This window comes from Artemia franciscana, chromosome 14 (assembly GCF_032884065.1).
Source record: "Artemia franciscana chromosome 14, ASM3288406v1, whole genome shotgun sequence".
Taxonomy (NCBI): domain Eukaryota; kingdom Metazoa; phylum Arthropoda; class Branchiopoda; order Anostraca; family Artemiidae; genus Artemia; species Artemia franciscana.
Window position 1 is genome coordinate 29921898 of NC_088876.1, and position 27757 is coordinate 29949654.

Sequence of the window (27757 nt, forward strand, 5' to 3'; positions counted from 1 at the left end):
AAACATTACTATCATGCTAAAACTAGTTTTGGAGAGGGAATTCATTTTAAATTTAATTTACCGCCTATGATTTTATGTTGATTTATTCAGCTTAGGGTGAATTGCCTTCCAATTCATAGCCGACAAAAGATGTTCGACAAAAAGATTGTTAATCCTGAAGGGCGGTTTGTGTTCCCTTTGTAAAGATGCTGATGAAAATGTGGACCATTTTCTCCGAAAGTGCCCGTTGCTCTTTGACTTAAGGGGAAAATATTTACATGGGTTTGATTTGCTGCGTCCTGGTACTCTACAAAGTAGTAACCCAACCTCAATATCTCATGTCGATGTGTACATACATAAATGCTTAGAAAGAAGGGAAAGCTTATGCTATTAATCTATTTTGTCACTAGGTTAGGTATTTTTTCCCTTTTTATCCTGTTTCGGTCTGATTTATAATTTATTCTGTTTGTGACTTTTATACTTCAAAAGAAAATTTCTTTGTATAAGGTCCTTGGGCTTTAAAAACACACTGATGTATCTACCTATCTATTCGATTTATCGATTGAATGCTTTCTGTTTAACTTTATTCAGTTTAGATAAACTTGGTTAACTCGTTTTTGATTGATGAAAATTATCTTCCAGTATTTTAATTTGCCCTAGTCTCCCTTTGTTCAATTAAGTTCCATATGGTAGTAAAATCGAAACATTTCCTTGCCTAGGAACGTTTCCTAGCAAATTAAGAAAGGTTATTCGTTTCTTTTCATAAGCAGTATAATAGCGCTACCTAAATAAAAAGCAAAGAGCGCTCCATGCATTTTTTTATTCTCTTAATTAAGGCGCTTCGTATGGAAGGGTTTATCGCAAAAACTTCAAAGGATGTGTGTTTAACCCTTGGTGGCCAAAAGAGCTAAGGATATTAAGTGAAACTTTAAAAAAATATTAAGTGGAATTGGGAACAAATGAAAACACATTATAGGCATGCATGTTGTCAAAAGGACGTATCTTAGGAATGGCTTATCAGCAATGACCGAGGAACGGCTTAGAATATTAAGTTAAAACTTCCAAGGCATGGCAAGGGAGATATTCAACTAACCATAAAGCTCTGAGTGCATTCAACTGCTGTTACTGCTACTACTACCACTACTACTACTACTGCTACTACTGCTACTATTATTACTACTACTACTCCTACTGCTGCTGCTACGACTAATACTACTGCTACTACTACTACTACTATTTCTACTACTACTACTACTACTACTACTACTACTGCCGCTACTACTACTACTACTACTACTACTACTACTACTACTACTGCTACTACTACTACTACTACTACTACTACTACTACTACTACTATTACTACTACTACTACTATTATCATTATTACTACTACTACTACTACCCATCCAAATTCAACAAATGATTTATTTATTTTTTTTTTAATGATTTACTCACAAAGAAATAAAGAGGAGAGAAATAAAAACGTGATGATTTTTTTTATGTCTTGAAATTTCAGACAAACGAATCAGTCTAGCGTAATATAACATTTCGCTCTTTAAGAAATGTCACAGAACTAAATTAGCAATTTCAAAATATAAAATTTAAGTTTAAAGATACTTATCAAAAATATGAGTCTGGCTTGTTTGTTTTCAAAAAACGGGAAAATTAACTCCAAGGGGAAAATGATTTTTATGAGAATTATAGTACCAAATTCAGCACATCACAGAAACCTGTTGGTGATGTTTCAAGCTCCTGTTCACACAATTGTCAAATGTTGTATTTTCTATTAAGAAGGAAGATCACAGGGGCGTAATTTTTTTGTTATATTTTTCGTAAGAATTATCTTATTTAACCGGTTCTTAAAAAATCAAGTGGTAACTGTTTAAAGGGCATGTTGTGGAGGATGTTGAACTAACCAAAAGGCAATATGTGTGTGCTACTACTACCGTTACTGATATTGTTACTACTACTGCTACTAAAGATGTTGAACTAAATCAAAATGCGCTATGAGCAGGCAAATTTTTAATTGGACGTACCGGGAACGTCCCGGAAATTGGTATATATACAGTAATGCACGTTCCTAACTTCTCCATTGAAGAGTTCCAGGCGCATCATGTGTCGCATTGTATCGCATGTCTTATTGGCTCCTACTCCGCGCATGCGCAAGAACCAATTTTTGTCGATGGCTTGTCGTTACAAGCCGTAGAAATGGTTAAAAAACTCCAACGCTAGTTCCTGGACTGACAACGTCTGTTTGTGGCATTATTATGCGTTCCATTTCTGAAACAAAGTTGCGGTTTGCCGTGCATATGCATCAATCACTAATGCTGAGTGAAGAATCTAAGCTGACAAGTAAATTCAGTTTTTGAAGAAATAGCTTTACCCTTTTTATACCTTTGCTGTGATGAAGGGCAGGGTAGTTTTGGCCTCCCTCTATACCGTACGCTTACGGAGTAATTGACGTGTCAATACACAGAAACTTGGGGCGAGGAGGGTTTGTTTTTATCAAGATCGATGGTGATTTTTATTTATCAATTATCAAATTTGTTGCTTTTATGTGAATTTGTCATTTTTCAATCAAAATACAAAAAAAAACATTTTATGTTCCAATCCCCACAAAAAAACATATTCATCAAAATCAACAAAGGGGGGAGGGGCAAAAATACAGGGTGAGGACACTCCTCTTCCCAATTGATGCTAATATGAATGACAGGATTCATTTGCAAAAAATTTCACAGCGATAGATCAATATAATTAAAGCAAACTTTCTAATACAAAAATGTAGGACCCTACTATTTCTTTCCTCTTTAGTAGGAGTAATACTGCAACAGTCAACTACAACACTGAAATAGGTCTTAAATTCAAACATGTAACTCAAAGTTGAGTCCAAAAAATTATTGTAAAATTTTTTCCTTAAAAAATGTGGAAGTGAAGTTTTTTCGTCAAGCGGTGATACAGCTAGGAAAGAAACTAGCCCCGTTTTAGTCTTTCACCTAGGTTGAAAGAGTAAGCTAATGTGTTGTTTTTTTTTCAGCTGATCACCTTTGTAAGGAGAATGACTTCAAATGCTCCAAAAGAGACTTTTGCATATCTAAAGACTTACTATGCGATGGAGTAAACCATTGTGGTGACAATTCAGATGAGTACACAATGTACTGTACAGGTAATAACCTCATTTACAATGAATTTTGATAATGATAGAGAATTGCTCAGGGAATGAGAAAATTCTACTAAATATCTGATTAACTCATGTTACTGCTAACTAGATCTTGGCATTAGTTAAATACCAGTGTGAATTTACTGGGCCGTAAGCTAGATTAATATCATTGGGCCTTAAGTGGCTTAAAATCTGGTTCTATTTGGCAACACGATCAGCTGCTGAAGCCAAGAATGTTGAAACGGTTTTATGAATGAAAAAAAAAAAATAGGAATGACAGAATTATTTCTTTATTAATACTGTGCAAAGCTATAGTTGCACGTTCAGTCGTACCGTAGGATTTACTTTGTGTGAAAGATAAAGGTACCAAAAAAAAAAAATCCGAAGATATGAAATAATAGCAATATTCATAATTACCAAGCCTAGCATACCGAGCCTAGGAATAAAATTTTAAACTTTTTAGACAAATTCTCAGGCATGCATTCCGTATGCAGTAAGTACACTGGAATGAAATATTTTTAAGTTTAGATCGATATAAGACTTTCGGTTTTGAAATATGATATTCTCGAATGAGCGGTATTGATATAAACTGATCATGACTCAAATTGTTTCTTTTGCAGTTGGAAACATTTTGTAATGAACATAGAATTTTTGTGAACACAGACAATTTTTACATAAGAAATACGAATATTTTATCATAAAAATCAGGAATATTTTTAGAAGGCAAAGAATCAGGTCCAAATCGTGTAATAAAAACGGAAAAAATCAACGCGATAAGGCAGGGTTACAAAACAAAAATCCGACTTGTGACGAGGCCAGAAGAGCCAAGAGCGAAGACATCATATGGTATGAGCTGTAGCAAAATTCTAATAATCAATAGATTAATTTTAAAGGAAAATCAGAGGCTAATGCCGGTCGGCATTTAAAATAAGAGCGTTGAGTCACGAGGTACTTCTACATATCAAAATCCATTAAGATCTGATCACCCACTCGTAAGTTATAAATACCTCATTTCTTTTAATATTTCCTCTCCCTTCAGCCCTTTGGATGGTCGAGTCGGGGAAAACGACTTTATCAAGTCAATTTTTGCAGCTCCCTGACATGCCTACCAATTTTCATCGTCCTAGCACAGCCAGAAGCACCAAACTCGCCAAATCACTGAATCCCACCTCCCTTCAGCCCTTCGGATGGTCGAATCGGGGAAAACGACTTTATCAAGTCAATTTTGGCAGCTCCTTGACATGCCTACCAATTTTCATCGTCCTAGCACAGCCAGAAGCACCAAACTCGCCAAATCACTGAATCCCACCCCCTAACTCCCCCAAAGAGAGTGGATCCAGTACGGTTAGGTCAATCACGTATCTAAGACATTTGCTTATTCTACCCACCAAGTGTCATCCCGATTACCCCACTCTAAGCGTTTTCCATGATTTCCAGTTTCCCTCCAACTCCCCCCAATGTCAACAGATCTGGTCGGGACTCGAAATAAGGCCTCTGACACATGATTTCCTTCTAAATATCAAATTTCATTAAGATCCGGTCCCCCGCTCTTAAGTTAAAAATACCTCAATTTTTCTAATTTTTCCAAATTTACACCCCCCAGCTCCCCCAAGAGAACGGATCTGTTCCAATTCACGGATCAATCACCGTTTCACGGATCAGATTCCGTTTCAATCACATATCTATAAATTGTGCTTATTCTTCCATTAACTTTCATCCCGACCTATCCACTCTAAGTGTTTTCCAAGATTTCTGGTTTCCAAGATTTCTGTTTCCCCACTCCAGCCCCCTATTTCTTTGGATCAAATTTGAATTGAAAATGGAGCACCTGAGACATAAAATCCTTCTATATATCAAGTTTCTCTAAGATCCAATCACCCATTCGTAAGATAAAGATACCTCAATTTTCACGTTTTCTAAGAATTCCAGTTTCCCCCTCCAACTCCCCCAATGTCACCGGATCTGGTCGGGATTTAAGATCTCTCAATGAGAGCTCTAATGCACAAGATCCTTCTAAATATCAAATTTCATTAAGATCTGATCACCCGTTCGTAAGTTACAAATACCTCATTTCTTCTAATTTTCCAATTTTTTTATTTTTCAGAATTAACCCCCTCCAAACTCCCCCAAATAGATCGGATCTGTTCTGGCTATTTCAATCACGTATCTAGGATTTTGCTTATTTTTCCCGCCAAGTTTCATCCCGATCCCTCAACTCTAAACGTTTTCCAAGATTTAAGGTCCCCCAACTACCCCCAATGTCACCTGATCCAATCGGAATTAGAAATTAGATCTCTGAGACACGATATCCTCCTACATATCAAATTTCATTATGATCCGATCACCTGTTCGTAAGTTAAAAATACCTATTTTTTTCTAAATTTTCCGAATTAGCAATCCCCCCCCCAGATGTTCAAATAGAAGAAACGACAATATCTAATTTATTCTGGTCTGATTCCTGATACGCCTGCCAAATTTCATCGACCTAGCTTACCAGGAAGTGCCTAAACTAGCAAAACCGGGACAGACAGACAGACCGACCGTCAGAATTTGCGATCGCTTTATGTCACTTGGTAGGTGCCATAAAAAGAAAAAGAAATAAGAAAGGCAAAACAGAATAAAACAAATACACAATAATTATTGGATATTAGTGAAGTTTGGTGTCTCTGAACAATTTAAAAAGCTTAAAACATAGCCTTGAACGATCATATGGGAAACAAAAAGAGAAAATGAAATATATATATATATATATATATATATATATATATATATATATATATATATATATATATATATATATATATATATATATATATATATATATATATATATATATAAATATATATATATATATATATATATATATATATATATATATATATATATATATATATATATATATATATATATATTTATATATATATATATATATATATATATATATATATATATATATATATATATATATATATATATATATATATATATATATATATATATATATATTGTTTAGTTCATTCAGGTTTTTTGCAATGTGTTAATATTTGTGATTTGGTAAAATTTATTATATTTAGTTTACCTATTGTTGCTAAAAAGAGGGATATATTAACAGGATAAGCTTGTTTTGGTGTTACTTGGTTGTTTTACATTTGCTGTTTTTTTTTTCTTTCATAGACATGTATTTTGGGGGTGATACCTGACACGGGGATGCCATGGATATTCTGTGGTAGCCACAACACTTGGCTGGGTAGAGAATTTAGAGTGGCGAAACCCTATATAGGCCAGTGTATCCTCCTGATGAGCCCTTGTGTTGGGTTGTTGCCTCTGAATTATTTGTCTTTATTATTTTTTCTATTGTTTGGTAAATGACGACTTATACTTATTGACGACATGACTGCCTGTCCATGGATTATTCTTTATGGTTGATTGTGTATGGCTATGCTGTTTGACCTATGTGATTGTATGGATGAGTAGGGTTAAGGCCTCATTCATGTGCTGGTCTATATTAATCACTAATTTAGGAAAACAGTCTTCCTTTTCTCCTTCTGTCTCTTTTTTTTTGTGTTTGTGCTGTTGCATTGCTGATTTCTCTTTTCATGATATATATATATATATATATATATATATATATATATATATATATATATATATATATATATATATATATATATATATATATATATATATATATATATATATATATATATATATATATATATATATATAGTTTGATGGTGGAAACCAAAGAATAAATCAAATTACAGTATTGGAAATTCTTAAGAGCAGGTAGTTTAAGGGGTACTTTTTTCTTATTCTTCCTTTGTTATCGGGATAGGTATTTTAGTTGGTTATATAATATGATTTACAATATGATTTATATAACATATTTATTTCAAATGATTTATTTTTACTTCATGTAAGATTTAATTTTCATTTTAAAAAGTATTACGAGTTCTCTTTTGGGAAAATAATAGGTTCCAGATATGAACAATAATTTTTTTTAAAGTTTCAACAATTAATATAATTTTTTTCATAATTTGACATTTAAAAACAATTAAATTTCAAGAATATTAGCATTTTTATCCATTTTCACACTCACCATATTTTTAATTTTTGTATTTTGACAATATGATAAACTCACGCCTTACGGGACCCAACTTTTTTCAGAAATCCTGCAAATCATTGACATTGTTTCACCATTTGGAAACTACCAGCCTTCACATTTCGAAAATTTTAAGAATGTTCCCGTTTTCGCGCTTTTTTACACTTCTGATAGATTTTTTTTTCATTTCACAAGTTACAGAATAAATTTTCACAATTTGACATTTTAAAGCACCAAAATTTTCAGAATATTAACAATGTTCACATTTTGACAATTCTAACTTTTTGGCTATTATATATTTTTTATTATTTTCACAATTTGAAATTTTAAAGCACCAAAATTTCCAGAATATTAACAATGTTCACATTTTGACAATTCTAACTTTTTGGCTATTATATTTATTATATTTTTGGCTATTATATTTTTTAGTGCAGTGCCTTCAAACTTTTCATTATATCATTTGTTTTTTAATTCTATAGTTCTATGATCTATTTTTCTCTATTTTGAAAGGTCAAAGTCTTCAAATTTTCCATTTTCATGTTTCCGAGACTTGTAATTTTTAAGTTATAATGTCTTAACGCTTTAAAACTTCTCAAACTCTAATCAAATAATTACAGCTCTTAGACTTCATTTTGAATGCATTGTGCCTTGATGTTTAACAGAATTTCAGTATTCAAAAAATTCCATGGTTCTAAAATCTAATTTTTGTAATTTAAGCACTCAAACCCTTCCACCATACAGGATCTTGAGAAATTTTGCATTTTTCTCACTTTCAATCTTATAATGTTTCAATTCCAACAACATAGTTTTTTGAAACTGTCAAGAATCTCAACCTTTTCAAATTTCTAATATTCTTGAAATTAATTTTTATAATTTTACAGATCAAACCCTTTAAATTTCATAAGTCTCCTAATACTGTTTTTTTTTTTTTTTTTTTACGAATCACCTTTAGTCATAGGAATAATTTTACAGTTCAACAACTGAAACCCAATACATTATCAATATCCCAATATCCTAATATCCAAATTTCCTAATATCCCAATATCCCAATATCCAATATACATGTAACCCAATATCCTATCAATTTTTATATTTTGGCACCACAGTTCATGCAATGAAATCTTAACTTTTTATTCAATTTTTAAACTTTTAAACTTTTTATGCAGTTTGAGTTGCAATTCACTCAACTTTTCAACTCAAAGCATTCAATGCATGTTCAGACTTTTTCGGACAACAGGTCTTATATTCATTTTTGACATTTTTACAACACAAAACACTTTCGTTTCACGATTTCCAACTCTTTTCTAAAATCTACAAGTCTTAAACTTTGATTTCACAAATTGATTTCTCAAAGAATTCAATATTCAAGAAACAATTTTTAAATTTACGAATTCTAACACTTCTAATTTCTTTAATTTGTCACCACAATGCGTTAAAATATTCAGATACCTCAACTTTTCCAGTTTCCGCGATTTTTACACATAATTTTAAAATTTGTAACGAAATTCTTGAGAACTTTGAAACGTAATATTTATTTATTAGCTTCTAGAAAAAAACTCCCATGCCTTAAAAAACATTCTGTAACTACACATTTTTGCAACTACAAATTTTGTAAAAATTTTTACTTTGAAATCTTAGCGTAGGATTATTTTTAGTATTAAAAGAAAAAAAAAATATTTGACTATTTATTGTAGCTACCAATTTTGAAAAGAAAATCCAATAAAATTCTTGGGTATATAAAATTTTTACCTCGTTTTTTGTCTCCCAAGTTTTAACAAAAGTAGTTTTTTGGGGTAAATAAATTTATAGACTTTTTTTTCGAAAGACTATGCTTTAATCATCTTTTTTATTTTTCTATCAACAACTTTTAATAAATCTTTTTTTGTTAATTATAGTTTAATAAAACTTATGTTTGCTAACTATAGTTCACGAAAACGAGCAAAAATTATTATTTTACAGGCTGCGTAATACATATCGATAATACTAGTGAAAATAAACCAACTGGTGATACTTACCTATGTTCGTAGGGCTATTGAAAACTAGCGTTTTACTGAAAACCCAAAAGCCAAGCATAAAAAGCAAAAAATTGATTTAGGAGTCAAAAATGAGTACATAGCCTCACAACAACAAACTAATCTATAACGCTTTTCAAAAAATAAAAGGTGTATTAAAAGGTGTAAAAAATAAAAGGTGTATTAATATGATTTAGTTTTAAAAAAAAGCAGCTCTTAAAGTTTATAGTAACTTGAGTAATTACAACGTGTCTGCAAACGCCACTTGAAAACACACAAATTCATTTCCCACGAGGTATAGTTACATGTGTTGCTCCGCAGTATATATATATATATATATATATATATATATATATATATATATATATATATATATATATATATATATATATATATATATATATATATATATATATATATATATATATATATATATATATATATATATAAGTGTATTAATCTATAATTAGTTCTTATTTTACAGACGGAGATTTTAGTTTTATTAAATTGGACCAAACTGTGCTGATTGTTATTGGTGCAACCGCTGGAGGCGTTGCTGTAGCTTTGGGAATTAGTGTTGCCATATGTTTGTGTAGAAGGAGACCGAGAACAGTTTTGACACGACCAGGAAATTTGCATAGTCAAGGTAGACAGTTAACCTGGATTTAATATGCATAAGTTTCAATAGGTTTACACAGAATCAGTTCATTCCTCTAAATTTTACTAAATGTCTGGATTCTTGTTTCTACCGCCATTAAAGCTTGTGTATATCTGCTAGTTATTTACCTAATTTAGTGCTGAAAGCGTTTTTGCTACCTGTATTTTAGTGGGTATATTTACTTATACAAACGTGGTCTTGGTACAAGGTACCAAAAAATTAAAAGATGGATATGATAGTACAAAAATATGAGAATATAGCCGTATCAAGGTCAAGAGGATTACCTGGCTTGATCCTTATCCGTCCCTATGGTAAAGTAAAATCTTGTCTGGCTCCTAAATTTGTCTGATAAAGCACATAGAAAACAGATAAAGCTACACAAAAAATCTTGATAATCACTTAAATTTCGCACAAAGATTGAACAAAGGAAACATGTCTTTCTTCGCAACTTATGCTACTACTAATAATAATAACCCACTGCAGTATTAAAGGACTTGAGTTCAGAACACCAAGGTACAATAATCCCCCATCTCAGTCTATAAATAGCTTTAATCTTCACCACCTCCTATGAAGTTACAATGTTCTTTAAATCCTTTCCCACAATCTCGTCTCACCTCATTCGGGGAAGACCTACATTTCATTTGCCCTAGATGGAAGGCCAAAAATAAGAGTCTTTGAGATCATTTCATCTTTCATCAGTTTAATGTCGTCTAACCATGTCAACCTATCACTACTTATTGCCCTAGAAAGTCACATAAGGTCACATTTTTCTTATAAATCATTGTTGTATAGGCTTAGTTAAACAATTACCAAAGACCATTACTGCTACTGCTAAATACAACACACTGTAGCACCAAGCCACCTGAGGCCAGCATAGCTGCACACACCTCTCCGCTGATCCACTATATTCAGAACTTCACTGTTTGCCTTCTTCTAAGAAGTTCCAGCTTTGTTTAGATCCTTCCTAACAACCTCTGTCCACCCCATTCGGGGACTACCTACTCAGTATTTGGCCCTTGATGGTTGGCCGAAAAGACCGATCTGTTAACAATCCGTCGGTAGATTGCGTCGTCCAATTTAATGTCGAGACAGTCATTTCGGTGTCTTTCAAGAGCTTCCTGAAGATAAGATATCATATGCAGTTCAAAAGCGATGCTAAAGTAAAGAGCAAAGTGGGTTTTATGTTTTTTTCGCCAAGACACTCTGTATTGAAGCAGCTGTCGCAGCAACTTTGGAGGGAACTCATTCGATTGGAAATTGAAACTTCTGGTGCTCTTTTTAAGAGTCAGATATGATTGTTGGACATGCGTCTGCCTCCCATGTCTTAATCCTCCCCAAGGACACTTGATCAAAATTTTTAGGTACCTATCTTGTTCAACATAGCTGAAAGGTCTAATAACCAGGCTCCTGGGGATGACTCGACCTTCGCGTCAGTCCTTGGGACAAGAGCTGTAAATTATACACTTATAATTTAAGATACAATTATAATTTATAATTTTATATAAGAGCTGTATTTGTTATTGAGGAGAGAGAGGGGTAATTTTGATCCTTTATCTACAATTGCCTACAGGTACCTAGGTAAAACTTTCAGGGGTTGTTGAGGAGAGTGTTTAACTAAATAAAAAAACACAATGGGTGAGCAGTTTATCAAAAGGATATATATTAAGAACGGGCTAGGGCATTAAATTAAAACTTTCAAGGCATGATGAAGGAGATGTTTATTTGGCCAAAAGGCAATATGTGCAAGCAACTGCAACTACTACTACTACTACTGCTTTTAGTACTATTTCTACTGCTACTACCTCTACTACTACTACTTCTACTACTATTTCTACTGCTACTACTACTGCTACAACTACTACTACCATTAATACTACTACTACTACTACTAATGCTATCTCTACTACTATTGCTACTATTTCTACTACTGCTATTATTACTGCAACTGCTACTTTGAAAATACTTTGAAAAATTCATGGACATTTTTTGTTGGGGGAGGGGGGAACTTAACCGAAATGAAAACAAACTATGCACATGCAGTTTAATAAAAGGACTTATCTGCAATATACATAGAATGGTTAGAGTATTATGGTGAAACTTTCCGGGTATGTTGAGGGGGATGGTGAAGTAACCCAAAGGCACTATGCGTCTACTACTACTGCTATTACGACTCTGCTGCTACCATTTCTATTTCTACTGCTAGTACTGCAACTACTAACAATAGTACTTCTACTCCTATTGCCACTACTAATGTGACTAATAGTACTATTAATAAGGCTAAGTGTATTAAGGTGAAAATTTCAGAGAATGTTGAAGGATGTTAAATCAAATCAAATCATACTATGTGCATACAGGTTATCAAAAAGTCGTAACAGCAATATATTAAGAACGGCTTGGGGTAATAAGTTGAAACTTTCAGGGTACGATGAGGGGATATCGAACCAACTAAAAGACAATACTTGTGTGCTACTACTACTACCAATGCTAATACAACTACTACTAAGACTACTACTGAGGGTAATTTTTTAATGAGGAACTTTCAGGGCATATTTAGAGCGATGTTGAACTAAATCAAAATACACTATATTCATACAAGTTATCAAAAGGGCTTAATAGAAACATCCCAGGAACGGCTAAGGGTATTTAATTGAATTTTTCAGGTCTGCTACAGATCTTTCTGCTATTTCTACTATTAATACTACTACCATTACTACTATTATTACTGCTGCTAATACAACTGCTACTATTTCTACTACTATTGCGACTATTTGTGACTATTTGTGGCTTTGACTGCTTCCAATTGTGACTATTTGTTATTGTTTGTGTTTTTGGCTACTTGTGACCGTGAATAATTGTGTGCTGTTACTTGTACTTCTATAGCAACTACCACTACTACTACTACTACTACTACTACTGCTGCTACTACAATTACTACCACTGCAAATACTACTGCTACTACTGCTACTACTACTACTATTGCTGCTACTGCTATTATTACTGCTACTACTACTACTTCTACTATTACTACTGCTACTACAACCACTACTACTACTACCACCACTACTACTTCTACTACTACTACTACTACTATTACTACCGTTACTACTACTTCTACTACTGCTACAGCTACTACTACTAATAATAGTACTAATTCTAGTGCTACTACTGCTGCTGTTACTACTTCTACTACTACTACTATCACTGCTTCTAATACCACTACTACTATTTTTACTACTACTACTGCTATTATTACTGTTACTACTACTACCACATACAACCACTACTGCCTAGTATTGAGCTTAATCAAAATTAAATAAAAAAAACGAGTTTTTTTAACTGAAAGTAAGGAGCGACATTAAAACTTAAAACGCACAGAAATTACTTCGTATATGAAAGAGGCTGCTTCCTCATCAACGCCCCGCTCTTTACGCTAAAGTTTGACTCTTTCTCTCAATTCTTCTTTTTAAAACAGTAAAAAACTTTAGCGTAAAGAGCGGGGCGTTGATGAGGAAGCAGCCTCTTTCATATACGAAGTAATTTCTGTGCGTTTTAAGTTTTAATGTCGCTCCTTACTTTCAGTTAAAAAAAACTCGTTTTTTTTATTTAATTTCTGAACGTTTTTGAATCAATGCATGTTTTGATTTTGGCTCTCCGCAGAGGAATAATCAAAACGAAATTTTGCATATTTTTTTGGGGGGGGCTAAATGGCTTTCTCATAATTTTGATCGAATGATTTTGAGAAAAAAAGAGCGGGGACGAAGCCTAGTTGCCCTCCGATTTTTTGGTTAATTAAAAAGGCAACTAGAACTTTTAATTTTTTACGAATCTTTTTATTGGTAAAAGATTTACGTAACTTATAAATTAGCTTACGTCAAGAACTTTTGTATTCTCATGTTTTTATTACATATATGAGGGGATTCGCCCCATCGTCAGTACCTCGCTCTTTACACTAAAGCTTAAATTTTATCCCAATTCATTAAGAATGACCCCTGAATCACAAAAGCCGTAGAATAAATAGTTGAAATTACTAAAAATACTTTAGCGTAAAGAGCTAGGTATCATAAGGAGGTGAGCCCCTTATATGGGTAATAATTTCTGTTTGTTTTAAGTTTTATTGCTGTTCCTTACTTCCAGGTGAAAAAGCTTTTTCACATTTATTTTTTAATTTTTTTTTTTTAAATAATGCTAGTAAATCCTGCTCTCCCTTCATGGAAGTTTTCTTCTCCCATGAAAAATTCTCGATGGAAAGTTCCCCCAGCATATCCCCCTCTTCCCAACCCCTCCCCCAACCAAAAAAATCCTCCTGAAAACGCCTGTATACTTCCCAATAACCATTACTATATGTAAGCACAGGTCAAAGTTTGTAACTTGTTGCCCCTCCCACGGGGACCGTGGGGGAGTAAGTCGTCCCCAAAGACATAGTTATAAGGTTTTTCGACTACGCTGAATAAAATGGCTATCTCAGAATTTTGATCCGTTGACTTTGGGAAAATAATTAGCGTGGGAGGGGGCCTAGGTGCCCTCCAATTTTTTTGGTCACTTAAAAAGGGCACTAGAACTTTTCATTTCCGTTAGAATGAGCCCTCGTGCAACATTCTAGGACAACTGGGTCGATACGATCACCCCTGGGAAAAAAAAAAAAAAAAAAAAAACAAATAAACACGCATCAGTGATCTGCCTTCTGGCAAAAAATGCAAAATTCCACATTTTTGTAGATAGGAGCTCGAAACTTCTACAATAGGGTTCTCTGATACGCTGAATCTGATGGTGTGATTTTCGTTAAGATTCTATGACTTTTAGGGGGTGTTTCCCCCTATATGCTAAAATAACGCAAACTTTCTCAGGCTCGTAACTTTTGATGGGTAAGACTAAACTTGATGAAACTTATATATTTAAAACCAGCATTAAAATGCGATTCTTTTGATATAGCTATTGGTATCAAAATTCCATTTTTTAGAGTTTTGGTTACTATTGAGCCGGGTCGCTCCTTACTACAGTTCGTTACCACGAACTGTTTGATAGATTATTAGCATCCATTTTGCAAAGATGGCTTTAATACAATCAGAAAAAAGCATAGGGCTTAAGCATTTGGAGAAAGTTGCAGTGGGGGTAAAATCGGTTCAAAACAAATTATGTGTATCCAAATTGGTAAAAATGTCTTTTCAGCATCCCAGGAAAAGCTAAGATAGGACGTTGGAACAACAGGGAATTTTTTCAGAAATATTAAACTAAATCAAAAGAAAATTATACAAAGGGCACATTTGCAAGTTCTTGGAATTAGCTAAGGGCATTAATTTAAAATTGTAAGGACATGTTGCGTGAGAAGTTAAACTAAATCAAAAGTCACTCTTTGCATCCAATGTTGTCAAAAGAGCGTACCTTTGATATCTTAGGTACCTAAAACTATGTACCTTAAACTTTTAGATATCTTAAGCTTTCCTTAGATATATCTTAGGAAAGGTTATCGGAATTATGTTGAAGATTTAAGGGCAATGTGGGGTAATAGATGATTAACATGTGTCAATCCTTACGGTAGTAATATGACGGAGTTAGAATTCCGGCATCATTATAGAGCCCCTACGATTTTCCAGATTTTCAACCAATATATTTTAATATTTATTCCTGCACCCATCCATTCAAAGCATTATAGTATAACTATTATTAAGAATTGTTCCAAAATTGTGTTCGAAAAGAAAAAAGATATTTTAATTAAGTAACATTAAGTCATATGTATGACCCTCTCTTCCCCCAATCTCCTTTTGTATTTTTTCCCACGTAGAAGCGATTAAAGTAGCGTCAAAATAATCGATTATGCAAGATGGGTAATCAGCTAAGTTATCCTGAAATCGTCCGTACTGTACTGCAATTAGATTTAATGTAACTATAAGAATATAACAAATATAATATTAATGTAAATATAATTAATGTAAATAAATATTTAAACGAAAACTTTACTGCGAACCCCGTTTTCCTATGGTTTTCCTGACCAAGAATTCAACCGATCCACAAATAATTTATTGTCTGCTTGTACAATTGTAGGTCCATCTTTTCCAGGCTATCTATGTTTTAAAATGTGCAAAACCTCCTTGACTGCCATTGGTTTTCTTAATGATTTTTGCTCCCGGCAATCACAAATATCCTAGGTCCGTCCCCTATGTAATTCTAGCAAGACATTTAATGTATGATGTATCCTGTCACTGAACATATTTATGTGCGACGAATACCCTTCACAATGCCAAGAAAAAACTCTAGGTTTGTCTTTCGGGAAACACCAAAAATCCATTTTGTCTCATTATTCCTGAGAAGTCCAAATCTTTTGCTTTTGGGATTGCTCACATCAAAACGACAATAGCTGATCCCGGTTTTAACGAAAAAGGAGAAACCAGGTTGCAAATCGCAATCTCCAGTCTCCAATCACAATTGCAAATCTCCCTATATTTTTGCAACCATATTATTCCTCCATCATGTCCCTTCAAGATCGAAAGCCACTAAGAACAAAATCTTTTCAACTTTCTCAGAAGGCATGGAAAAAGACGACAACTTAGTATTGACGATTCAACCTAAAATATTTCAACCGAGTAACCGGGACAGAAATCGATTTTTCTAATCAAAAGTAACCCAATTCTATTAGTAATGCTGCTGCCTTAGCTATGGAAAGTGCTGTCACTGTTTTCGAACAGAAGCAACAATCTACAAAAATACCCACAACCTCTTGGCTACTCATATGCAAAGTGCAAATACTTTTATATTATCTTTCTACATCTGTTTTGGATTTTGTGTTGACTCGTAGAAAATGCTCTTCGCGTCACCTCAATTGCAACCTCCCTGTTCCTATCCTCCCCCTGTCTTTCAATGATGATTTTTTGGGGGTTTTGAGCGTTCAGTTAACCCTTGGAAATGGACTTTCTTAATACAAAGGCAATTAGCAGTCAATTTATGCTCTATAGCCATTCTCCTGATCTTAGCAATAAGAAACAGAAAATAAAGAACCAGCAAAAGGGGGGAGAAACGAAAGGAAAGAGGGATGAAAAAAGAATAGTAGGAGCAATCAAAACTAAACAACCTATGATATGACGTTTTCCTTTCTCCTGTTTCATATTTCCTTATTTTAATTTACTTATTTGTTATTATTTATTAGCAGTTTTTCTATAGGGAATTAGCCCCCTTTCCAAATCATGAAAATTTAAAATTTCCGAGCTTTTCTAAATAATTGCGTTTTCGTAGAACTAATGAGGGGCTATTAAACTTGTTAACTGGGTAACACATGGTGTAACTATACGATATATCGACGTCTTATACCAGTATTGCCAAAATCAATTGATTTGTAAAATACAGAACCTACGGGTATTAGTTTACAATCACTCCTCCTCAAAAGGAAAAACTACAAAACTTTTGAAATCAACTTTAGAAATTCTAAAATACTTATCATTCAACCCTTCAGGTCATTCCTTCCTTTCCTCTCCAGTTATCCGGATACAAAATTCAGCCTGTATGAGACAACAAATTGTTTTCCTTATATGTATTTGCTACCGTGAATGTCCGCAAATTGGTGAATGTCAACATTCACTGGTGAGTGTCAAAAGTAGCTTTTTTTTTCTCCTTGGATTGAGTCAGCGTTGCAAGTCAACTTTTTCAATTTAATGTAAGGTTTGATGATGACAGGTTAGGTTAGGATAGATCAGGTTTGGTGAGATTAGACTGGACTAGGTTAATTTAAATTAGGTTATTTACCTGTTTCTGGTGTTTAAAACCAAATTTAACCTAACATAACCTGACCTAACCTAAACTAACATAATCTAACCTAACTTAACTTTTACCATCATAGCTTGCATAAGACTGAAAAAGCTGACTCACAAAGCTAATTGAATCCAAGCGGAGAAAAAGGAATCTTGAACAATCACCGGTGAATGTTGATATTAATCAGCTTTTGGACATTAACGGCGACATATTCATGAAACCAAACGCTTGTATATTTACCAATGGCCATACAATACCTCTAGCTATATGATGCCCATCCCTTTCAAAATAACTTATGCTAAAAACAATCCCACCAAAGGGGAAAACTCCTTCAAAATGAAATGTTCATAATCCTCCGATCAAGCCCACACAGCAACTAAATTGGGGGATGTTCCCCATCTAGATTCCTTCCCTATAAAATAAAGAAACTTGCAGGGCAGACCTCGCTAAAGAACCAAACATTACAGCATATTTTCATTAAAACTTTCAGTAAATACGTGGTGATTAAAGAGTGCTCCCTTCTCGGTGGGTCTTTACAAAACGACTGAACTGGTTTGTCCGTGTGCCCGCAGGACAACAATATCCACACCACGAAGGTTCTTTGGGCCCTGATCCAGTCAAGACTTACCTCTTTTTTTGTTCTATTGGTTAATGGAAACTTCATTATTGATATCTTATAGATATTTATTGATATTCTTACATGTCGAATACCTGTTCCCAAAAGTTTTGATTTTTATTGATAAAAGTTTGATCTTTTATCAAACTGTTTTAACCTTTATTGTGACACAATATGTTTTATTTTTTACATTTAATTATAGTCTTTTTTTCTTTCCTTTTAGTAGTCTTACCAAGTTTGACAAACGGAAATGTTCCCAGTCAGACAGACCCACTGCTGATTGAGAAGAACCAGGGAAACGTAAAGTCCCCTGCGGACGTCCTCTTGTCCCTTCTTCACCAGGCCAACCTCTTTTGCCTGGTCGGATAAGGAGAGCGCCTTCTGATTCGTAAGTAGATACAGAGAGCGAAATTTGAAAATAATGAGAAAAATTAAAAAAAAATTATAAAAAAGAAAAATTAAATTTTTCTTTTTCGGTGGAACAAAACAGCATCCTTAAAACATAAAACGAACTGAATACGGTGGAGAATACCATTTCTCCTTTCATTTTATATTCTTCATATAAAATAAAAATATGGAAACGGCAAGCAAAATTTTTTTCTTTGAAAATGTGTCTTACTTTGAGCATTAAAAACACGTCAATTCGTATGTTTAAAAATGGTGTCTGACAACAATGACATCATAAATATTTCTATTACTGGAATTAGCTATAAATGGAAACACAAATTGATTGTTTCATTGAAAACAAAAAACCTTAGAATGCTTCTGCTTACTATTACTTCGTACCTAGGCTACTATTGTACCAATTGGAGCTCAGAAGCAAGGCTACTAAGTGTTTTTTCTCTTTCTTTTCCAGAACTTTCATTTCATATTCCCAACTTATTGCATGTGATATTTAACTATATAATTAACTAAACTATAATAATCTTAAATAAATAGAAAAATAAGATCATACATAATTCACATTAAATAATAAAATAATTTATATTTTCTGGATTCGACTTTAATGGGTAAAAAGGATACTCATTGAGTCAATCAATTTTGTCATTAAATAAAATACAATTTAATAAAGAGGATTGAACGGCATTCAAAAATTAATTTGATAACCAAATTCTTCAATAAAAAAACAAATGTTTATTAGTAATTAGCTTATTTAAATACTAAAACGCCGTTATTGACTATTCTTTCCGCTTTGATTTTTCGTTTCTCTAACCTTTGCTGGTTAACTAGTTCATCGAATTAAAACGAAATCGATATCAAATATGACCATGGTGGAGAGAGCAGCACAGGAGAGCCAAATGAAGTCGAATTATATTTGTTGTCAATACTTATCAATGCACAACTGGTGGAGAAATGCTCGAAATGTATGTTGAGTTCAAGGACGTACAACTTCTACCAAAGCAATTAAAAATAATACAATAAAGCACATTGTTTTGTTTAATGAATGTTCACTTGCGTGGGCAATAGATCCAAAATTCATCAATTAAAACCATATTCAGTCAGGGCTGCAACTAAGGCAGGAGAAGGTCTCGTAAAATGGAGAGAAGGTTGGAAAAGCTCCAATGTGTCGGCACCATGTACCAACAACTTGGAAAATTTATCTATTTACTTTGGAAATTTAGCTCATGTGTCCGCTTTTGCCGGCATACTGGACGATTTGTTGACATTCTTAAAAACCTCCTCCAAACTGAAAACCCTAGCTGCACCCTTGTATCCAGTGTGTCTAGCAGAGATTCGTTGGTAAGAGACCATATTATATGAATGTAAAGTAAAGTTTTCACAATAATATGTGAAAGATTAAAATACAAATTTCTGCTATTGAAATTTGGGTTTCTAATAATTAATTTCAACACTTATCTTACACTTCTTTCAATCAGATTTTCACGCATTTGTCTTTATGTAACTAAACCGGCTTAATATTGTTTTATTATCCAGACTAGAAATTTAATTGGTTTAATTGTTTTTTTAATCCTTTCTAAATAATAATTTTTTTCATTATTTGGAATACACAGTGAATTATTGAGGCTGTTTTTTGGTGTGTAATAGACCAGGAAGAAGCACGTGAGTATGAATATGGGCAGAGAATACCGGGTTTAAACTTTAGGTAAGGTTTTTTTCCCGAGGAAGAATTAACCGGCAAATTATATTGGTATCGTATCGGTACGATACCGATATATCGGTATCGGTATGGGACGATAAAAATCAACATTAATTGAATCTGCTTCTATATTGTATTCTAAACTTCTATCCTATTTTATACTTCTATCCTATCTATCTTAAACTAATATCCTTGCCATGGCATGTGCGCTTTGTAAAAGTAAATTTATGCAGACAAAATTCAATAATACATAGGAAACAATATAGAAAAATATGATTTATCAAGAAAGGTTCTATAATTCTAACTTTATTTTCTGTTGGAATATTTCTATTTTGTTAGTTTATTTTCCCCAAAATACCCTTATAACAAAGATCACTTTTGAATTAAATAATAAAAATAACTCCCAGGTCACTAAAAAGGCTATACTTGTGTCCCTTCTCCTGCACAGTGCAACAGAGCTCTGGGCTCCCCCTTTCTCTAACCTTTGGACTTTTAAAGATGTATAATCATTTCCTATAAAGCATCAAATCCAGGAATAGTTTTCCATTATTTTCTTCTGTTTTTTTTTGGGGGGGGGGATATGAGAAATTCATCTTCCCAAAGACTGTGTCAAACGATGTTCGATTACAAATTATACAAAAAAAGTCTATAATCAAATTCACCAATACGTACCTCAATATGATAAAATAGCAACCTTTCATAAACCTGAAACAACTTTGAAAAATGTTTCCCAGTTAAACAAAACAAATAGTTTGTAATTATTTTTGATGGTATTGTTATTAGAGGTAGATTGGATTGGAATATCATGAACTATATAAATGTATGTTTTATCTTTTTTTTTTTAATTTCAGAGAAATAATGGCAACAACAAAAGAAGAATGGTTTGTTTGAATTTGAATCAGCGTCCGCAGGGGATCACCCAAATTTTATTTCACCTGAGCATATCATTTTGTAAGGAGTCGTATTTTAAATTTTAGACAATTATGTTTAGGTTTTAGTATTGAAAAGTGTCCGGTATCAATGATCTTACTCTTATTATAATACAGTTGAAAATATATATAATTTGAAGTATGATCTAAAGAAAATTTGGCGTAAGACAAGTACTCCCTGCTCCCTTGCGCTAGTTTTGGTAAATTTTACATTTATTTAATTTCTACTTAACTGTAAATATTAATTGAAAAAAAAGTCATCAAAAATTTTTTTGATGACTTTGTCTATGGGCCTTCAAATGTTTTGAGGAGGGAGGCAAAGGATTGAAAAACTCCTATTAGGAAAGCTGATTCTCCTTTCCTGTGGGAAAGGGGTTTAATCTATTTCAAATATGTCAATAGCTAAAATGTATGGACTGTCTTGAAACCATTTAATCTATCTGCATGAGACTAAATCCCCCTTAAAGTGGTTGGGAAGGACTCTGATCCCCCAATAGGTCTTTAGAAGGGTTTTTGGCTCCCCAACTCACCAAATGTGTTTTTGGTGCTTGGGCTCCCTGCTTTTTCAACCTGTATCCCTTTCCCCCTCTGCACTTTCAAAAATTCTATATTAGACCCAACAAAAACCACAAACAGATTTTTGGATGATTAAGTCGGGTCTTATTGTGCGAGACAGGACACAACGCATAACAGATAAAGAATAAAAAATATCTTTGATAATAATTTTCATTTGTCAAGGAATCTTCAATTTTTGAGGAATAGTCGAAGACCAGCTTTCCGAAACTGCTTCTTTCAGGTATAGTCTCCTCCACACAGTGTTGCCAGATTGTGAACTAAAAAGTAGGCCTGAGCCTTTGAAGAACAAACCAACAATAAGCTAGACAACGTTTTATTTGAAATAAGATAGACAAAGGAGTCTAAGGGGGAATAATTCCCCCCGGAAAATTTCTTGTGTGGAAAATTTTTCTCAGCCCACTTTCATTAGAAAAAAATAATTTCTGATTGTTCTTCAAATCATCCCGGAAATCCCGTGATCATATAGTACCCGATAGTAGAAAGTTACTCCTGTAGAAATTTTCCCTGGAAAATTTATCCAGCGAAAAACTTCCGATGGACAAACTCTGACCTGCAAAATACTCCTACGGAAAGATACTCCAGACAATTCCAACAATCGGATAAAAACTTCCTACGGACAATTCCCCATGACACCTTCGTATTTAAAATTGAGTCAGCAAAGAGAAAGTAAGACAAATAAAAAGAATTCTTTACAGGGATTCTAACAAATTCTCCCAGTATTAATTGTTTCCTGGAAAGTTCACCCCCCCCCCAGAGACTTTCTTTCTCAAGGAAAATTCTCCAGGTGGAAAATTCCCCCAGTATAGAATTAACTCCCCCTAAAAAAGACTCTTGTATAGTTTCCAATAACAAACACTATGCGTAAACACTGGACAAAGTTCACGACTTACAAACCTTTCCTCAGGGGCTGTAGGGGTCAAGGTATCCCAAAATGACTGTTACTAGACGTTTCAAAGGTGTTTAACAAAATAGGAATCTTAACACTTTGAAAAAAGACGCAGGGGGGAGGCTAGTTGCCCTTCTATTATTTTGGCCACTTAAAAAGGGCAATAGAATTTTCAATATCCGTTCAAATGAACCCTATTCCGATATTCTACGACTATTGGTTCGATGCAACACTCCTAGGAAAAAAATAAAATAATAAATAAGCACGTATCCGTGATCTTTGTTCTGGCAAAGAATACAAAATTCCATATTTTTGCAGATGGCAGCTTGAAACTCCTACACTAGGGTTCTCTAATACGCTTAATCTGATGGTAAGATTTTCATCAAGATTTCGAAACTTTTAGGGGGTCTTTCTCCCTTTTTCGAGCATCATGCACATTTTTTCAGACTCCATGTTTTTAATGGAGTTAAGTCTAAAATTAACGAATTTCATATATTTAGAATCAAGATAATAAGCCAATTCTTTTGATGGATCTATTGATATCAGAATTCTGTATTTTAGAGTTTTGGTTTCTATTGAGCTGCATTGCTCCTTACTTACAGTACGTTACCACGAAATGTTTGAAATCCAGAATGATATCTATTGCTTCCCGTAGACATATTACAGATGTAATCAAAGAGTATGGGTAACTTTCAAGTGCGGAAAATGGCACTAGTGTTGACTAAAAATCAAAATGTCATGTACTGTTTGGTGACACTTGGTGTTTTGTCGATCTGGCACGTTAAGACCTTTGAAACTCAACGACATCTAGCGTTCGGTGATACTTGGCATTATTCTCAGTGTAATAATAAGAATAATTAGTGGAATTTTTGTAGCTGGTAAAATTAATGTAGTAATAAGTAGCTGATTTAATAAGTAACTGAATAAGCAAACGATCAAACGGTAGATGGCGTTGATGATTTTTTACGGAAAGTAGAGCCAGAATCCACTCTTATAATATATCCGTACTTTTTACACGTTAGACTAATTTGTAAGCAAAACTGATTCCAGCAGTGTAATTACGTTCATATGCTTCTAAACTTGTATTAATATCCTTCAAATCATTATTATATCCTTCTAAACTGCTTGGCATGTTGAAGGTACGCTTGTCACGAGTTGAAGGCCATCATCTTTTGAGTAATTCCACCTTTGTCGACGACCTTGTGAATGAGATCATTGCAGTTTTAAGCTACGCCAGGATACTAGAGCACTGTCCTACTAAGATAGTGATAAATCTGCTGTTTGAAACACTCCTAAAAATAATTGATATAATAACTGAATTTCTGCTGCTTCAATGTCAGTATAACTTTAGTAAGTCTTCTTTCATTGGTACATTAATTCTCATACAAGTACCTTCCGTTATTTTATTTGCTTTATTTGAAATTTTGGAGGTTTTCTATGTCCATTTTCACACATTCATGGGTCAAAACTGTACAAAACGGTGCTCATAGTAATACTTTGGTTTCAACGATCACAAAAGGGCTTTTAAATAAACAATAACTTTGCTTCATGTCGTGAGGACTGATAAAATCACTGAACAAATGCCACTGGAGGTTAAGAACCCAATAACTAAATTTATCAACCAATTCAATTGTAATAGTTTGGCTACAGATAGATAGATTTATTCACACGACAGCCCAATTGGACCATAGTGACGTACACAAAACAAGCAAAAAAAAAAAAAAAAAAAATACAGCAACAAACATAGACTGAAAAGACACTAAACTAATTGTTTAAGAAAATCATCATGATATCTCGTACCTACTCGGACTAACTTTCCAATATTATTTATGCTTAATACCTACTTCCCAAAATTTTCAAAACCCGACCTCTCCCCCCAACTTCCCTACCAAATATTTCCAAGTGCAACTCCCTCAACTCCCTACAGTCCCCTAAAATATGATGCAAAGACTCACCCATCTCTCCACACAATTACCAAAGAATATAACAAAAGAATTTTATTTACTTACCCTAGTACTCCCAGTTAGCTAGCCTGGCACGCCTTTTACCAAATTAAATAAAAAAACAAGTTTTTTTTTTTAATGAAAGCAAGGAGCGACATTAAAACTTAAAACGAACAGAAATTAATCCGTATTTTAAAGGGGCTTTTCCTCCTCAACGCCTCGCTCTTTACGCTAAAGTTTGACTCTTTCTCTTAACTCTACTTCTTAAAACAGTAAAAAAACTTTAGCGTAAAGAGCGGGGCGTTGAGGAGGAAAAGGCCCTTTCATCTACGGATTAATTTCTGTTCGTTCTAAGTTTTAATATCGCTCCTCACTTTCATTTTAAAAAAAAATTGTTTTTTTATTTAATTTCTGGACGTTTTTTAATTAATGGATGTTGGATGACGTTTTTTTTGATTAATGGATGGATCTCCGTACATAAATAATTAAAACGAAATTTGCATATTAATTTTTTTTTTTGGCTAAATGGCTTTCTCATAGTTTTAATCGGAAGATTTTGAGAAAAAAGGAGAGAGGGAGGAAGCCTAGTTGCCCTCCACTTTTTTGATTTCTTAAAAAGGCAACTAGAACTTATAATGTTTTTACGAACATTTTCATTAACAAAAATATACGTAATTTACGAATTAACTTACGTAACGAAGTTCAATATTGGTATGTTTTTATTGCGTATATGAGCGAGTTAACCCCTCGTCGATACCTCGCTCTTTACACTAAAGCTTAAATTCTGTCCCAATTCCTTAAGAATGACCCTTGAATAACAAAGGCCATAGAATAAATAGTTGAAAATACTAAAAATACTTTAGCGTAAAGAGCGAGGTATTACGAGGAGGTAAACCTCTCATATGCTGGATAATTTCTGCTCGTTTTAAGTTTTAATGCTGCTCCTCACTTTCAGTAGAAAAAACATTTCATATTTATTTTTTCATTGTTTTTTCAAATAATTCTAAAAAATCGTGCACCCCCTTCGTTGAAAGTCTCTTCCCCCATGAGAAGTTTCTCCATGTAAAAATCCTCCCATGTAACCCCCCCACCTCAACTCTCCCTCCCAAATCAAAAAAAAATCCCACTGAAAACGTCAGTACACTTCCCAGTTACCATTACTATATGTAAACACAGATCAAAGTTTGTAACTTGCAACCCCTCCCACGGGGACTGCGGGGGAGTAAGTCGTCCCCAAAGACATAGCTATTAGGTTTTTCGACTATGGTGAATAAATATGGTGTATTCTCTGATACGCTGAATTTGATGGTGTGATTTTCGTTAAGATTGTATGACTTTTAGGGGGTGTTTTCCCCTATTTTCTAAAATGAGGCAAATTTTCTTAGGCTCGTAACTTTTGATGGGTAAGACTAATCTTGATGAAAGTTAAATATTTCAAATCAGCATTAAAATGAAATTTTTTTGATGTAACGATTGGTATCAAATTCCATTTCTTAGAGTTTCGGTTACTATTGAGCCGGGTCGCTCCTTACTACAGTTCGTTACCACGAACTGTTTGATATAGTGACGGATGAAGATCAATTGAAAAAACCCAGTAAGTGTGTATAGGAACAATTTATAGCAAAATTGACTGATATCAATTTAAATGTTAACAGTTCTCAAATTACCAGTAATAGTGATAAAATACTAAAGAGCCACTGACTGTCTAAACAACTTTATAACAAATGTAAAGTTTCACAAACTGATTGAATAAATTTACAGATTGACAGAAAGAAAATAATGCAAACAGAGATAGCAGCTTTGTCAGGATAACTGATTCTGTAACGCTTGTTAAACTGGGAGATGGCTGTACCATACTAGCCACATATTCAGAAAGAAGCTGGCCCTTATTGTGAGGTTCTAATGTCTGGAATTTTTTTTAAGTACTATATTTGGAATTGCATTTCAAGGAAAAAATAGGTGAAAACACAAAATTTTACACTGTGTCCACTTTCATTCAGGCTCAATGTATGCACTTATCATATATTCTAGCCTAGAATTTTTCATAAAAGTAGTCTTTGTGTTCGTCTTTAATCTGTTTTGTACTTTCAACCAAGCAAAAGAAAAAAAAGCCGCAAAATTTAAAACCATTCCTTATACCTAATGCCCATTCCTTAAACTAACTAAACCTTAACCTTAAACCCATTCCCTAACCTAATTCTCTAAACCTTAAACCCATTCCTTAAGCCAAGTATAAATGGCAGCTTTGCGAGAAAACACTTGATTTATAGTACGTTTTTTTTAATCCAAGATAGACAAATGAATTATTAAAGTTTGGAATAAAACGGTTTATGCAAATATTTTGGAGCTAAGATAAATATTGTAAAATAAAGCGTAAATTTGCAAAGAAAGTTTTTAAACTTATTGCAGACAGGTTGAAATTGACCTTGTAATCCCATCTTATTCAAAATAAAAAAAAAAAGCACATAGCTTCGAATAGAAGCTTTTTTTTACAGTGGCAAAATTATACTTTAAGGGACAAGTTTACAGAGTAGAAAATTCAACGAAAGTGTCAGAGCCAACGCACAACTGGTTAAGTTCGTGAACTTGACTTGAAATTCCTAGTTTTTTGCGCTGCTATTATTGCTAAAAAGGTAAAGGATACGAGACTTTACAGTCCGTACCGGCGGTGCTGATCTCCGTTTCTTGGCCCTTCAGCCAGGAAGTGAAATGGGGGGTTGGGGGCCAGCCATCCTCTGCTTTCGCACACCCTTCCTGTTTACTTTCCCCAGATTTCTCCAGGTACCCGTTTAGAGCTGGGTCGACTCTGGCTAAGCTTACAGAGTCACACCACTGACCCCCGTCCCAAACTGAAGAATTGGGTACAATAGGTTTCGAACCCGCGTAATCCAGAAAAAAACGGTGTTTAAATCCAGCCGATGGTAATTTTTTTTATCACGAATTTTATCATTGCTGTTAAGTTCACAGAGCTGATACGTTTAACACGTAATTGTTTTCTAAGACCTACCACTCAGTCTCAATAGCCCAATTTTTGCTTTCGAAGTCCGATTCCCAGCATTAT

General features: G+C 33.7%; 1 protein-coding gene across 3 annotated transcripts in view; it reads left to right on the forward strand.

Moving 5' to 3' along the window:
• The window catches only part of LOC136035554 (uncharacterized), an 83380-nt gene extending 61944 nt beyond the window's left edge, over positions 1-21436 (forward strand). For 2 of the 3 annotated variants that reach the window (XM_065717420.1, XM_065717418.1), the window contains exons 4-7: positions 3017-3145; positions 9738-9899; positions 18488-18652; positions 21214-21436. In XM_065717420.1, coding sequence (XP_065573492.1) covers positions 3017-3145; positions 9738-9899; positions 18488-18633 — 437 coding nt within the window. In that variant the 3' untranslated portion in view covers positions 18634-18652; positions 21214-21436. The remainder of the gene's footprint in view (positions 1-3016; positions 3146-9737; positions 9900-18487; positions 18653-21213) is intronic. The other variant, XM_065717419.1, reaches the window with a different exon arrangement.
• The last annotated feature ends 6321 nt before the right edge of the window (positions 21437-27757 follow it).